We start from the raw sequence: 15,536 nt of genomic DNA, 5'->3' as shown, positions 1-15,536 counted from the left end.
CCCACTCCACTATAACCAGTATACAATATAGACAAATGCAGTTAAGTAACACGGTCTAACAAAGTAAAGAACATGTAACAGTACCTTTATTTCTTCTATAGAAAACATCTGGAAGTTTCTTGGACCTCTTAAAGTAGAAAAATGAAGCCACAGACAGTATTAAAAATAAACTGATAAACAAGGTACCCAGAAGAAGGGAGGCTGCCACCCCAGGTCCTCCTGCAAAAAACAAAAGTTATTATCAATACCTTCAAGTTGCCAAGTAACGCTGTGTAAATTACTCAGATTACATAAAGAAAAATGCTCTGCTAGTCTACAAAGACTCCCTTGTTTCTGATGACAGCATGTCTCACTTTCATAAACTGATCAAGTAATGTAAAATATTCTTTTTGGCAAGTGGATCCTGCTTGACCAATTCAACTCTATCACTGTAACAGATGAAGCTCTAGCAAACTTCTAAAAACTACTAAAAACCGTGTTCTCAGTATCATCATGGCACTGATATCCCAGGCTGTGTCAAACTCCAAGTTAGTGAACATCCGATAATGCCATGATCCTGAGCAGTGACTACCCACACAGACACAATATAGCCTTGATCTCACAAAGGTTTCATACAATTGATAAGGCATAGTCAATTTATGGACCATAATCAGCCCACTAATATCCACCCACATAGGGCACCTATCCGGTCTTAAATATTTGCTTTGTAAGATGTATCACTCTGTTTTATATGCTACTGAAAATTATTCCAGAGATAGGGAGAATGTTAAGCAATACAACTGTCTATTCAACATTTACTTGCTGATGGAAATTCACATTTTTGATTTTGTGCATTTATGAAGCCATTTGTTTTCTGCAGAAGATCATGGAGGCTTGGGTGCTTAACAGGACTGCAAGACAAATCACCTTTCAGAAGTCTTAAGACAGACACAGCATGGGCATAGAGCATCAGGCCTTGTTGTTAGCTGAGGGTCTTAGTCTTGTGATCCTTTTAGTGTAGATACCCCCGAGAAATGCCTCTTCTATCCATTACCTACCTCAGAGCTCTCCAAACCACTAACCTACATATAATTGCTAGCTAAATTTGTGGATGCTCTTGGATCACCCCTGAAAAGGCCTAGATCTGGTTAAATTATTATTTACAATTTTAGCTTACAGAAGGGTGCCCAAAGGTTTTGACCAAGTTCAGGCACACAAACATGGCATCTACAGATAAGGTGTCTTTCTCAAAGAATTTTACTAAATTAAGGCATCATGATCGTCCTTTGACAAAAGGATATTGTTGAGGGTCTAGATTAAGACTTTTTATATTACAGCACATGCACTCAGATAAAATATGTCCCAAGGCTTTGCAAATTACATTTATTAATCTGACGGGTCTACAGTTCCCAGGGTATTGGGGGGCCCTTTAAAGACTGGTATAACAGCAGCAGTTTTCCATAAACCCATGAACATACCCTTAGGCTATGGCAAGTTCAATAGTTCATAGGTAGGTACTAGGCTGTTGGTCCAAGGGCCTACACGCAAGCCTAGCCAACAAGGCTGCTTGGTTTACGCCACCCAAGAAAGTTATTTTCCTGTGCCACTGACAAGCAGAGACACAGAAGTGATCCCCGGGGTGTATTTCCTATTTCCCATCCACTCATCAAGATTCTTCTTGAAGAGTGCTAATGAAGAACTTTGCTTGACATAGATGGGTAGCCTGTTCCAGAGTATGGGAAGTCTCTAGGATAGGAATCTATCCCTCCAGCATGTCCTGTTTATTGTGGCGACAAGGTTTAGGTCCCTAGAGGATGGAGCTCGGAGGGATTGGGATTTCTTTAGGTGTAGCATGTCTAACAGCTCTGGGTTTGACATAGCTTTATATGTTAGGCAGAGATCACCTCTGAGTAGGCGATATGCTACGGAGTAAAGCTGGAGTTTTTTGAGGCGGTCAGTGTAGGGCATTTGTTTGAGTCCAATAATCCTCTTTGTGAGGTACTTCTGTGGCCTTTCCAGCTGATGCAGATGTCTTGTGAGGTACATTCCAAAAGGGGCGTTGTACTCTATAATGGGTCTAATGAGTGATGAGTAGAGGGGAACAATAACTTTTTCTTGGATGAGAACCCTTTTATGATGAGGTGTGCCATGTAGAAGGACTTCCTGACTGCTGTGGCGATGTGACCATCAAAGGCGAGACGACTGTCCACCTGGGTCCCAAGGTCTCATCACACATTCGGTGTTAAGTAGATTGCTGCCTATGTGGTAGTTCATGGGTACAGAGTTTACCAAAGGGGATGACACTGCACTTTTTGGCATTGAGCTTGAGGCCATGGCTCTGACACCAGGCATCTGTCTCAGAGTCCCTTCTGTAGGATGTTCACATAATTTGGGAAATTGACTATGGCTCCTAGTTTGCAGTCATCTGCGAACTTAGCTAGCCAGAGGCCGTCTGTGTTAGCCTGTATTTCAGAGAAGTACATACCAAACAGGAGCGGTCCCAGGACGGAACCCTGTGGTACTCCACTGGTCACTGGTTTTGAGGTCAGATTTGGAGTCTGCAACTTTTACAGTGTGGGTTCTGTCAGTGAGCAGGTTGGCAACCCATCTTGTGACGTAGGGATTTATGCCTAGTTTATTGAGTTTAGCTATAATTCCAGAATGGGGGATGGTGTCGAAAGCCTTGGCGAGGTCAAGATAGGCTGTGTGAACCACTTTACCCACATCTACAGCTTTGGTGACTGCCTCAAAGTCGATCAGGTTCAGGAGGCATGATCTGCCTTTCACAAATCCGAACTGGGTGGGATCCAGAGTTTGGAGGTTAATGTCTTTATGAGTTCCATGAGGATACGTTCCATGGCTTTGCAGACCAGGCTCGTCAGGCTAATAGGTCTATAGTTCCTGGGATCAGTGGTGGCTCCCCCTTTGTGGAGTGTGATAACTGTTGCTGTGCACCATTCAGTGGGCACAGCCTGATGCGAGGCTATTATTGAACATGGTGTTTAAGTGGGGAGCCAGTTCATTCTGAAGTTCATGTAAAACACAGCCTGGGATGTTGTCCGGTCCCATGGATGCTGTGTTTTTGGCTTTAGAGAGTGCAGCTTTCACCTGCGTAGTTGTGATTACAGGGACTCTGCATTCTTCCTGTATAGATATGGTCCCTTTAGGGGGTGGGGGGGTGGGGGTAAAGTTAGCACTGAACCTATCTGCCAGGATGTTGGCAATATCAGTTGGCTCTGTAATTTTCATGCCTTTGTGCTGCAACTCAGAGCAGATCTGGGTGTTGCCATTGAGATTCTTGACATAGCTATAGAATGCTTTGCGGTTGTCCTTGGAATTAGTGGCAATTTTATTTTCATAGCTAGTTTTGGAGGATCTTATAAGGGATCTCAGCTTCTAACTGAGGCTGACCAGGGAGCTCCTCCACTCATGGGATTTTACTCTCTTTTGCCATAGTTTCTTCCTTCTGTTGTATAGTTTGTTTATGGCAGAGGACCACCAGACTGGCTTCCTTTTTTTTGGAGGATAGCGTCTTGGTTCTGTTTGGGATAGCACGATCCATGCACTCATGTAGGTGCTTATAGAGTGCATTTGTGTAGGATTCAGCAGTTGTAACTGTATTGTCCATCTGCATGGGTGTCATGAAGTTCACTACTTCAGTCTTAAAAAGCATGAAGTTGGCTTTGGAGAACGTTTTTACCATGGTTTCCTTAATGGGGGGTGGGGGTGGGATGTGGATATCAAGGCTGATTAGCTTATGGTCGGATCTGACCAATGAGGAGTTGACTTCAGGTGTGGAACACCGGTCACTCATGTTGGGAATGACTAGGTCTAGAATATTGTTGACCCTGGTGGAGGTGTGGATAAGTTGATCTACGGCATTGGAGTTTATGAATTCCAGAAAGCGTTGCGCTAAGGAGTTAGTACATGAGTAGTTTTCCCAGTTAATGGTGGGGTAGTTGAAGTCGCCCATTATTAGGGTGTTTGGTTAAACCTTAATATTTTCCAGTACATCAAGAAGAGGAGTGGGAATCCTGGGGCATGGTGGGAGATCTGTAGCAAGCTACAATTTGGATTGCAGTTTTGCCAAGAGTTAGTTGCATTTGGATAACCTCGGATGCATTATGCTGAGCAACTAGCCTGGAGGTGTGGATATCCTTAATGAATATGGACACACCCCCACCTTTGGTGTTTCGGTCCAGGTTAGATGGCCGAAAAGTGTGGTATAGCCTGTTGGTGCAGGGGTGCTCTCTGGAGCCTTGAACCAGGTGTCTCAGTCACTGCACAGACATCGATGTTCTCCATTTTAAGGAGTGCCTCGAGTGAGTGCATTTCGAAATTTAGACTTCTAGCATTGAGTAGCATTACCCTCAGTTTTTGCTTGCCTGTTCCTGTTATGGTGGTGAATTTGTTACTTGAACCCTGGCTAAAAAAGACACTATAGGGGCAGCAAGAGCCTTAGCTAGTATCCGGAATCCTAGGGGCGACAGGTGCAGGCCATCTGTGGCAAAGTATCGTGGTCTGTCGACCACGTCATCCCAAGCAGACAGATACCGGAACCCCTTTGAATGACACCAGAAGCTTAGCCAATTGTTGAAATCAATCATTTTGTCCTTGTACTACGGTATCATTCTGGGCGATGGCAGAATGCTACTCAGGGCTAGGGTCATACCTGCCTGGGCTACAAGATCGCAGAGCTCTTCCATGTCTCTTTTCATGTAGAACAGGGAGGTACGCCTCAGGTTCAGGTCATTCACACCAACATGGACAATGACAAAACATATTTGTACTTGTTGTGGAGTGACCTGAGTACGTGGGTTATGTGGCAAATCCTGGCACCCGACAGGCAGCTGACAGTAACCTTCTCCTTGTTTAGCCTGGTGAGTGGGACATCAGTGTGCCTGACTACAGTCACCTATGACTAGTGTGTGTTGGGTATGTTGTTTTGCCTTATTGGCGGTGTCTGAGTGGCACACTGAATCTGTAGGCTATGTGTCATTTGGGTTGTGTTGGGGGATGGAGGTTGCTTGTGTTTCTGCTTTGGAGGTCTCTGTTGCTTAGGCAGATTATTATTGAGAGCCTCTGCGAATGTTTTTGAGTTTGTGTGTGGATTTTGGTGGTGTAGACGTAGTGAGACTGATGAGTGTGGTGTGGTGCAAATGTTTACCTTCTCCTCATGACTGTCAGGTTCAGTCTTGGTTGGTGAGAGCTTTACCTCCAGTTTGGCTAGATAAGTGCATCTCTCACAGGTTGTAGTGTTGGGTGGTAGGAGGAGAGGGTTGTCTGTGTACATGAGGCAATTTCTACATTGCCTCAATGCCCAGATTCATCAGATAGACAGGGGGGAACACTGGGAGCTGACCCTTGGACATGCCTGAATAAAAAACTATTTTCCTCTAGATAAGTGAGGAAAGTGAGTACAAGAGCTGTTTTTCTCAACGCCAGTGAGAAAAGTAAGTACAAAAACTGTTTTCCTTTAGGTAATGAGGATGATAGAGTGCTATAGTAATTAGTAGCTTATTTAGTGCTTACAAGTTCTGAACAAGTGCTGAGTATGAATAAGCAAATTTAAGTGCTAAAACTAAGAATATGTATCTGCATTAGACGAGTTACAGGACAGAAACAAGTGCAAATGCAAGCTTTCAAATCAGAAAGTGGAGAGAGATGGAAGACTGCCCAAACGGCCAATAATTACAAATTCTGGGCCAGAACCACTCCTTATCCACTCCTTATGTGGTAGATAGGTTACCTAATGCTTACCACTCCCACTGATAAGCTAGGAGGCTTCCCTCAAACACAGAAAGGCTTTGCTCAGAAGCTTACAAACGGTCCTGGATACGGCAAATCTGTATCTGGAACACTAGTTACAGGAAAGGTAGGAAACAGGCTTAGTTTTCTTTTTTGTTTTTCAGAAAAGTAGCAAAAAACATTAGTAAAAACAATTCACATGCAGTGCAAGCTAGCACGCTTGAGTATGTAGCAATATTAGACCACACACAGTTTGAAAAATGCAATTAAATTAAAAAGGACTAAAAGCAAGTGCAGAAAGGGTTTATTAGGTAGAATGCGGTAAAGAGATGGGACTGGGGGAGTGTCCTATATCAAATCTACAGTGGGGTGGGCACTGCAAAAGCCACCAAATTTAAACTACAAACCAAAAACAGGGGGGGACAGTTTCAGCAGAGATTTGAGCAACCACTAATAGTATAAACTATAAAACCAAAAAAATATACTCAGCTCTGTATATTTGCAGATCAGACTCTCAGAACAGTGAGACAACAGATATCTAAGCAACAATTAAACTCTATAATAAAGAAAACTATACTCAGCTCTGTATATTTGCAGATAGTCTTGTAAGGCTGTCTCTCAGAACACAGTTAAAAGCAAGTCACAGTACAGATATGGCTGAGTTCAAATTGCAGGACAGCCTCAAGAGCAGACAATTTACAGTTAAGCCCTCTGGCATTGAGCATAGCAACCTTCATGTGGCCCAGGTTAGAATTTACTGCAAGCTTTTTTCTTTTGGTTTAAAAAAAAAAAAAAAGCACTATGCGGCACCTGGGGTAAAAACATGTTAGAATGCATTTCCTGGTATTAAGTCTTAAACCACAGCTTTGCGGCCAAGTGTTTTTTTCTGTATTAGACCTTCATGAAGGGTGCGTTTGTCGTGGGGTATTCAATGATTGCTCCCAGTTTGCAATCTGTAACATTGGTTAGCCAGAGGCCTTTGACATTGGCTTTTACATCCGAGAAGTAGATAGCAAAGAGGAATGGACCTATCACAGAGCCCTGCAGAGGGACTCTACTGGTGACTGGCTTCTTTGTGGAGGTGGCCTCACCAATTCTAACCTGCTGGGTCCCATCAGTGAGACAGCTAGTTATCCAGCATGTTAACAATAGGTTTACATCTAGTTTTGCAAGTTTATTGACAATGCTTGAGTGGGGTATTGTATCAAATGTCTTGGCTAGATCTAGGTATGCAGTTCGTACAGCTTTCCCCTCATCTATTGCCTTAGTGACCTTTTCAAACAAGTCCATCAGATTCAGTAAGCATGACTCCTTAGAAAAAGCCAAATTGGGATGGATCCATTGTCTGGAGGTCTCCTACGTCCTTGTTGCCAATTTCCATGATATTTGCAAAGCCATGGAAAGAAGCAAGACTAATAAGAGTAATGAGTGTGTCGTTTCCGGGATCTATTGAAGATCCCCACTTATGAAAGGTGAAGATTGTCGCAGTTCTCCATTCACATGGCACAGTGTATATACAAACATTTCACAGACATATAGGAGTTTATGTATTATATGTATGGCTGCAGTGTATTTTATGAACATCTTGGCTTGCATTTTGTGTATACATTTTTTCTCAATGCACTCTGACTGGATCTTTTAAATCTTATACTATCTGCATGCAATCTACCTTTCTTTGCGCTTGGGTCATGGCTGAAAAGGGTCAACAGATAAGTCCACTTACCTTGCGAAGAAATAATAAGTATACAAAATAAAGATCAAAAAGTCTGATCTCATGCAATATAGTTTATATCAGCATACCGTCTGATATACATCTTAAGCTATGAAATCTGTGCTAAACTGCATTCCTGCTTTGCAAACCATTCCAATATCCCTGCTGAGGTTCAAATATCTGCCATGACACTGCTAGCTTAAATTCACAAATGTTCATAGGTTAAGTACTAGGCTAACTGCCCTTGCGAGCCATTTTAAGTCTAGCCAATTATCCCTTGTGAGACTCAAACCCTCCACCTTGTTTGTAAGGCAAACACCTTAACCATTAGGCCAACCTCCCAACCCGTGTGTGAAAATATTGCTATCAGTAATAATGCAACATGGTATGTTGATGACCTTTAATTCCAAAAAGCACATTGACCCATGATGTACTATTTCTAGCAGCTGTGACAAAAAAAGTTATGCACTTACCATAATGATAGATATTTTTATCCCAGTCAGTTAAGATGAAACATATGGGTCTTTGAGCCTCCACTTGGAACAGATCTTGTAAATTTAATGCTCGTCTTGAGCCCCTTAAAATTTTCCCTTCTCATAATGCCCCCACCATCCCCCAACTAGGTCAGAGAGAGTTTGGCACTTCAACCTAAAGAGCACTTGCGCTGCCTTTGATACAGGAAGATACTTCAGATTTTTACAGACCAGCAGCAGGAAGGATGGCAGGTTATTGTATCGGATGGACTGGGATGAAAGGATAGTACAGCTGTGTCCCACTAATAATTGTAGATGTTTCAAGGAGATCAATACTGCAGCACTTATTTTTGGGTCTCCTGCCATGCAGAAGCCCATTCACCAGCCTGATTCCCATAGTCTCTGCATCATCCCTAGACTACAGGCATCTGGACATCTGGGTAAAAAGAAAGCCATCCATCGGCACCATCTTCAGGTCTAAGCAGTGAACAAGCAATGAGGCCCGATGACAGCACGACCTCCCTAGTTTTCTGGATTTGAATGAGAAAAAGGGATAACATACGATGTAGACGGGATGATGAGATAAGAGAACTAACTGCAGTGAACTCCTCTACCCCCTTGGACCCAACAAGGAGGAAAAAAAAGCAGTCAGCAGATAGAAGGGTTGGAGGGTGGGAGTATGTATGGCAATGACCTACTCAAATATAGTACAGCTTCATAAAATATTACCATAACAGTAGATGTTCTTCTGTTCACTGTTGCAGAATTCTTTACCTTAGGGATCTCATGCCTACGACAGCCCAAGGTCTGGCCAGTATACTAAAGCCTTTAGATCTTGCATGCAACGTACATCATACATATGCTCCCCATACAGGATGTAGGGCATACAGGCGATCTACAGATACAGTTAGAACAGACTAGCACGGTAGAGAACAGTCTCCATAGGACAAAAGGAGGCTATGCACATCTAGAAGGAGAAAATGCAGATGAAAAAGGGTGGGCCCTCAGTTAAGAGGGGAACCAAAGACCAAAAGAAAAATGGTGACGGAGGGAGGGACCAACAGTGAACAGAAGGGCATATATTGTTATGGTAAGACTTTGTACAACTGTACTATGTCCTTCAATATTAATAGTCTTCACTGTAGGAAGAGTACAAATGCTCAAGAAAAGGAGTGGGAGGTGGAAGGCTAGGAAGAGCCCTCAACAAACCCATGGAGGATGGGCCTAGCAAAACCATTCAGGCCCTAGAAACCATATCCAAGGTAACGGTATACACTGAAGACCAAGTGGCAGTTCAAGGATGGAATTGTGTTCAAACCCTTGAAGAAAACACCATAAGAGGCAACAGCCCTAGTGGAACAAGCCCTAAATAAAGTAAACAGACCCTGGCCATCCTTTCTTGGATGACATGAACTCCTTTTAGCAAACAAGAAAAATAAACGAGGAATTTAACAGATAGCTAGGTATCTACACAGCAAAGGGTGTTCAGACCAGCAATTAAATGATGACATTCAAACTTGCGGCAAAGAAGTTCTGGGTAACTGCATCCATGTCACCTTTATGCCCTACATCCTGCTCAGGAAGCGTGTGTGTGACTTATGGCACATATAAGAATTAAAGACTTTGGTATACTGGCCGGGCATTTGTCTATCCTAGGCAGCAGATCCCTAAGGCAAAGAATAATGTAACAGTGATATAGGACATCTAAAATTATAAGTGGGACACAATGCTACTATGTTCTTTTTAGTCATTACTGCTGTACAGATTCTTGAGAGGACTCCGAAAGCAGACGGTTGGGTGGCAGTTCATCTGTATGACCTTAGGAAGTAAGGTTCTGCAGGATGGCAGTAGTGAAACCTGCTGCAGCCCTGTAGACATTGCCTAGATTAGTGTTTTCTAAAGGTGTGCACATAATTCCATGGGGCTGTCTCTAGGATGGCCTGGGTGGGGGCTGCTTTGAGGAAAGCACTAGTAATTGCTCTGCCCTATTCTGGATTTTCATCCTGTCTAAATACTACCCGATTTGCCTTGGTACAGCCAGGAAATGAAAGACCTGCTTTGCCCTGTTCTGTGGATTTAGGAAGAAGACTAGCACTAGGCTGGTTTAAGGTAGTTCTGATACCATCTTGGTCATTAATGATAGGTTTGTTCTAGGCGTTACCCTAATTCCCTGTGAAAACCAGTGTAAGTTTCTTTACATACGAGGACTTCTAGCTCCAAGACCCTCTTGGTGGAGATGACCGCTATAAGGAAGGTGGTCTTCCAAGTCTGCATTTTTGAAGACAGAGGCAGCTAGCTCGGCGGGGGGGTCAAGAAGAGTTCCTGTAGCACATAATTTGGATCTCAATTTGGAATAAGATTCCTTCTGGGTGATCTCAAATGAATGACCCCTTTTAGAAACAGTTTCTTGTAGTTGTGAGAGAAGATAGGTGGAGAAGGGTCAGACAAGTTGCAATGGCAGATGCAGGAACTTATCAGAGTAGAAAAGTCCCTGTCTAAACAAGCCTGTAAGGTACTCCAAACATGAAATGACGTCTGCCTGAAAAGGGTTGGTCTTGTTGTGACCAGATGGAAAATCCCTTCCAGTTTGTTAGTTATGATCTTCTGGTATTGGGTTTCCCTGCCTTTTTTTAGAATGGAAATCACGTACTTGGAATAGGTGACATTTCTAGGTGTCATAAACCCAATCCTCCAGGCTGTTCATTTGAGTGTGGCTAGGTGAGGATAGAATACAGATCCCTTGGCTTGAATGAAATCTATTTCCTGTGGTAGGATGTAGATGGAATCTCCCCCTCACAGGGGGTCAAGATAAGGGAGAACCAGTGTTCTCAGCCAGAAAGGGGGGCACTAAGATCATGTTGGGTCAGTCCATCTGCCCTGACTTATAAAATTACCCTGGGAATCAGGGGCAAGGCAGAAGGCATACAGGAAAAGATCTGCCCATCTGAAAGAGAAAGCATGCATTTTCCACATCTCTGCTCTAGAACAGAACTTCTGTAACTACTTGTTCTAGTCACAGGTGAACCGATAACCTGAGGGGGCCCTCCTCCCCCAACTGAACAGCTAGGTCTAGAAAACCTCTCAACATCCATTTCACTGATGACTAGAAGATACCTGCTACGTAAATCTGACAGGGTATTGTTCTGACCTAGAATATAAGCTATGAAAGTCGCTCTTGGTTCTTGAGCCAGCATCCAAATCTTCCTTGTAAGACTACACACAGTGGAGCAGGGTACCCCTGTTTATGTACCACATCACTGTGGCACTGTCTTTCCAAAAATGAAAGGTCTCTGGGCTTAAATTCTGCTGAAAGGCCTTTACAGTCAGGTAAACTGCTGGTAGCGCCTTCTGGTTTATGTGCAGTTTCCTTTGTTGTGGTGTCCAAATGCTCTACACCTTCACAGAACCAAAGTATACCTCCCCAGCTATATCTGAACAGTCTGTAGTGATGGTCCTGTCTTGTTCTGGCAATGGGAAATTCACCCCTGGGTCATCCAGTACTGTGTTCTTCCACCTAAGCAGCTCCTTCAAACATGGCTACAGAGGCAAAAGCGTATCTAAGGGTTGGAGACTGCTGTTTTTTTTTTTTTTTAAGTTTTCTTATGTGCAACTTTGCAAGTGAAATCATGTGAATGCAGGATGATGAGAATGCAGGATGTCAGGTAAACCAGAATCATTAGAAATTCCTTTGCGGAGATGCGTTGTTTAGGGAACAAGTTGATGAGGTACACTTGTCAGGAAAAATCTTGTCCTTGGGAAGGAAGGCTCTCTGTTGGGCCGAATCTATCAGAACTGCCAGAAAGAGAATCCTTATTCAAGGAAGACTTTGTAACTTGAAATCTTAATGCAAGACCTACCTTTTGAAAACAGTCTACGGTGATGTGCAAGGTGCACAGATTCTCTGCTGTGGATTTGCAGTGCATGAGTCATTCATTTAAGTTGGCTTTGCAGTTGCCCACCCCTACTGTAAATTTGATCTGGGACACTCCTCCCAGTCTAGTGTTCATTCTACCTAATAACAGAGAACATTTGAGAAGGTCAACCCACTTAGGTTGTTAACCATGAATTGCAAAAAACAACGAAGAACCACTTCCACCAAAGGATTTATTGCACACTGGAAAATACTTTCTCTGACGTCTCGGCCAAAGCCTTCAAGGAGAATAAAATACTTGCATAGTATAACACTATATATACACACCTTCAATAAAATGATTAAACAATTAATCAATTTAAACAACATCTTAACAAGATAAAGTTTTCCAATTGAGCTCTTCATTTAGCCAAAAGGGAAACATGGTTTTAAATTTTAAAATCTACACAGTTTCTTTCTTCACTAAAACAGTTTTGATGCTCATATTATTAAACAAAGATACACAAATTTGTTCTAATACTGTAAAGAGGGCATTCAAAACTAGATTTTTAGAACATGTTAGAGATATCAGGAATTGTAAGAAGGATAGTCCTGTGGCAATGCACTTTTTAGAAGTTCATAATAGTTGCAGTGATGGTCTGAAGGGGTTAATAAAACTGAATTCAGTTCAGAATACATTTTAAATAAACTGCATTTATTTAAACTATTTGCTTTAATGCTACTACACAAGTGTGCTCGCTTGCACTGCACTTTCAATTGTTTTTAATGCTGTTTTAGCTGCTTTCTGAAATAATTTTTTTTTCTAAGCATGTTTCCTGCCTTTCCTGTAACTAGTCTAGTCCAGATACAGATTTGCTGTATCCAGGACCGTTGCTAAGCTTCTGAGCTCCCCAAGCCTTTCTGTGTAGGAGGGAAGCCTTCTAACTTACCAGTGGGTGTGGTAAGCACCTGGTAAGCACTAGGTAGCCTATCTACCACAAGAGTGGTTTCTGGCCCAGAAACTGTAGTTTTTCCATCTCTTTCAACTTTCTGGTTTAAAAGTCCGTGTTTGCGCTTGTTTCACGCCTTTCATGTAACTAGTCTGGTCCAGATACAGATTTGCTGTTTCCAGGACTGTTTGCAAGCTTCTGAGCCCCCCCACCCCCAAGCCTTTCTGTGTTGGAGGGAAGCCTTCTAGCTTATCAGTGGGAGTGGTAAACACTAGGTAGGGCGATCACAAGAGTGTGCTTTTTGGCCCAGAAATTGTAGATTGGCCGTTTGGGCAGTTTTTTCCATCCGTTTCAACTTTCTGGTTTAAAAGCCCGTCATCTGCACTAGTTTCCCACCTTTCCTTAACTAGTGTAGTCCAGGTATAGATTTGCTGTATCCAAGACAGTCTGCAAGCTTCTGAGCAGTGCCAAAGTATGCTCTTCAAATTTTCCCTTAGATCTGCTAGTTCTCTCCTCTCCTACACTTTTACTAGCATATTAGTTTAGCACTTTACCAGATTTCTTGTAGCAATTATTGTAGCACACAAAAGTGCTACCAGCACTAAACGTTCTACAAGGAAACAGCTCCAGTACTTACTATTAATGCCCACCCCTCCAGGCATGCCTAAAAAAGTCAGTTTTCTGTGCTTTCTTCCATTAACCTGGCATCATGAGGCAATGTAGCAACTGCCTCATGTACATGGACAACCCTTTCCTCTTGCCTCCCAACACTCAGACTTGCGAGACGCACTTATATATCCAAATTGGAAGCCATGCACTCTCCAGTCAAGCCCAGAATAGCTGGTCAAGAGAAGGTTAACACTTGCACCATACCACATGGAACACACAGTCCTCCAGAACACACACCAGCACTGCCTTCACATAAACACACAAACCAAACCACACACCCAACTTTGTGGAAGCTTCTCCATAAAAATCTACCCAAACAGCAGAGACCTCCAAGGTAGAAATGATAGACACACCACAACACTAACCATGAGAAACATAACCCTTCTAAACAGTGTGCCATTCAACCAAAGCCCCCAAGGCAAAAAAGCATGCCCAACACACTAGCCATACGTGACTCGATAGTGAGGCATACTGATGTCCCATTTACTAGGTAGAATAAGGAGAAAGCAACAGTCAGCTGCCTGTCAGGCACCAGGAATCACCACATAACGCATGCACTCGGGTCCCTCAACAACAGGTACAAATGACTGTCATTGTACTTTGAGTGTGAATGACCTGAAACGTACCTCCCTGGACTACATGATGAGACATGGAGGAGCTCTCAGAGTATGTAGCCCAGGTAGGTATGACCATAACCCTGAGCAGCATCCTACCATCACCCAGAATGACACCACAGTACAAGCATAAAATCATCGATTTCAACAATTGGCTAAGTTTCTGGTGTCATTCTAAGGGGATCCAGTATCTGTCTGCCTGGGATGACATGATTGACAGATCTTGACACTGCCAGAGATGGCCTGCATCTGTCACCCCCTGAGCTTCTCCGGATACATGACAAGGCTCTTGCCACCCCTATAGTGACTTTTTTAGGTGGTATTCCAAAGACCAAATTACCACCAGAACAGCTACAAACAAATGCAATATGAGGGTCATGCTGCTCAATGCTAGATGTCTAAATCTCAAAATGCACTTGGTTGAAGCACTCGTTAAAATGGAGAACATTGGCATTTGTGCTCAACAGAGACCTGGTTCAATGCAGCAGAAAGCATCCCTGCACTACCAGGCTATAACTCATTCCACACCTTCTGGCCCCAGAACTTGGACCAAAGCTCCAAAGGCAGTGGTGTTTCCATATTCATAAAAGATGCGCACACCTCTAGAATGTTAGCCCAACATAATGCATCAGAGATACTTCAGGTGCAGCTACCACAGGGGAAGAGACAGATTCAGGTCATAGCTTACTATAGGTCCCCAACCATTGCCCAAGACTCCCACTCGACGCTCCCAAGCACCCTGGAAAATATTAGGGTCCAAACTAACACTCATACTGGGCGACCAACTATCCCTCCATTAATTGGGAAACTACTCTTGTACAGATACATGTGCCCAACATTTTCTGTAATTCATTAGTTCCAATGCCCTGGACCAGCTCAGTCTTTATCCCCACTAGAGGTAGCAACATCCTTGACTTGGTCACTACTAACATGGGCGACGGTTGCTCTAGACCAATAGTCAACTCCTCCCTGGTTACATCAGACCACAAACTAATCACCTTGGAAATCCACATACCACCCTCCCAGCAAAGGTAACAGCCATACCCAACAGAACCAAGACGCTCTCCTCCAAAAAAAAGGAGGCCAATCTGGTGGTCCCCTGTCATAAAAAAACTCTACAACAGAAGGAGGAAATTGATGCAGAATACAGTAAAGTCCCAAGACTGGAAAAACTCCCTTATCAGCCTCAGCAAAATGTTAAGATCCCTCATCAAATCCTCTAAAGCTAGCTATGAAAACAGAACTGCAGCAGATAGTAAAGACAACCACAAGGCCTTCTATAGATATGCACAAATCTCCATGGCAATACCCAGATTTGCTATGAGCTACTGCACAATGGTACCTCCTATACGGAGCCAACAGATTTTGCCAATATACTGGCAGGCAGATTTAGTGCCAACTTTACCCCCCCCCCCAAGGACCAATCACAATACCAGTAGGATTGCCAGGCACAGTATTACTGCTGCACAGGTTAATACAGCACTGTCCAAGGCCAAGAATACAGCTTCTATGGGACCTGAAAATATCCCTGGCGGTGTTCTA

At 43.2% G+C, this 15,536-nt stretch overlaps 1 protein-coding gene across 3 annotated transcripts in view; it reads right to left on the bottom strand.

Moving 5' to 3' along the window:
• The window catches only part of CCHR2.PART1H1orf159 (chromosome chr2.part1 C1orf159 homolog), a 603,467-nt gene that overhangs the window by 134,648 nt on the left and 453,283 nt on the right, over positions 1–15,536 (bottom strand). For all 3 annotated transcript variants that reach the window (XM_044063076.1, XM_044063078.1, XM_044063077.1), the window contains one exon: positions 85–219. In XM_044063076.1, coding sequence (XP_043919011.1) covers positions 85–219 — 135 coding nt within the window. The remainder of the gene's footprint in view (positions 1–84; positions 220–15,536) is intronic.

This window comes from Protopterus annectens, chromosome 2.part1 (assembly GCF_019279795.1).
Source record: "Protopterus annectens isolate FY-2018-M chromosome 2.part1, PAN1.0, whole genome shotgun sequence".
Lineage (NCBI taxonomy): Eukaryota > Metazoa > Chordata > Ceratodontiformes > Protopteridae > Protopterus > Protopterus annectens.
This window is presented reverse-complemented; position numbering and strand designations above follow the sequence as displayed.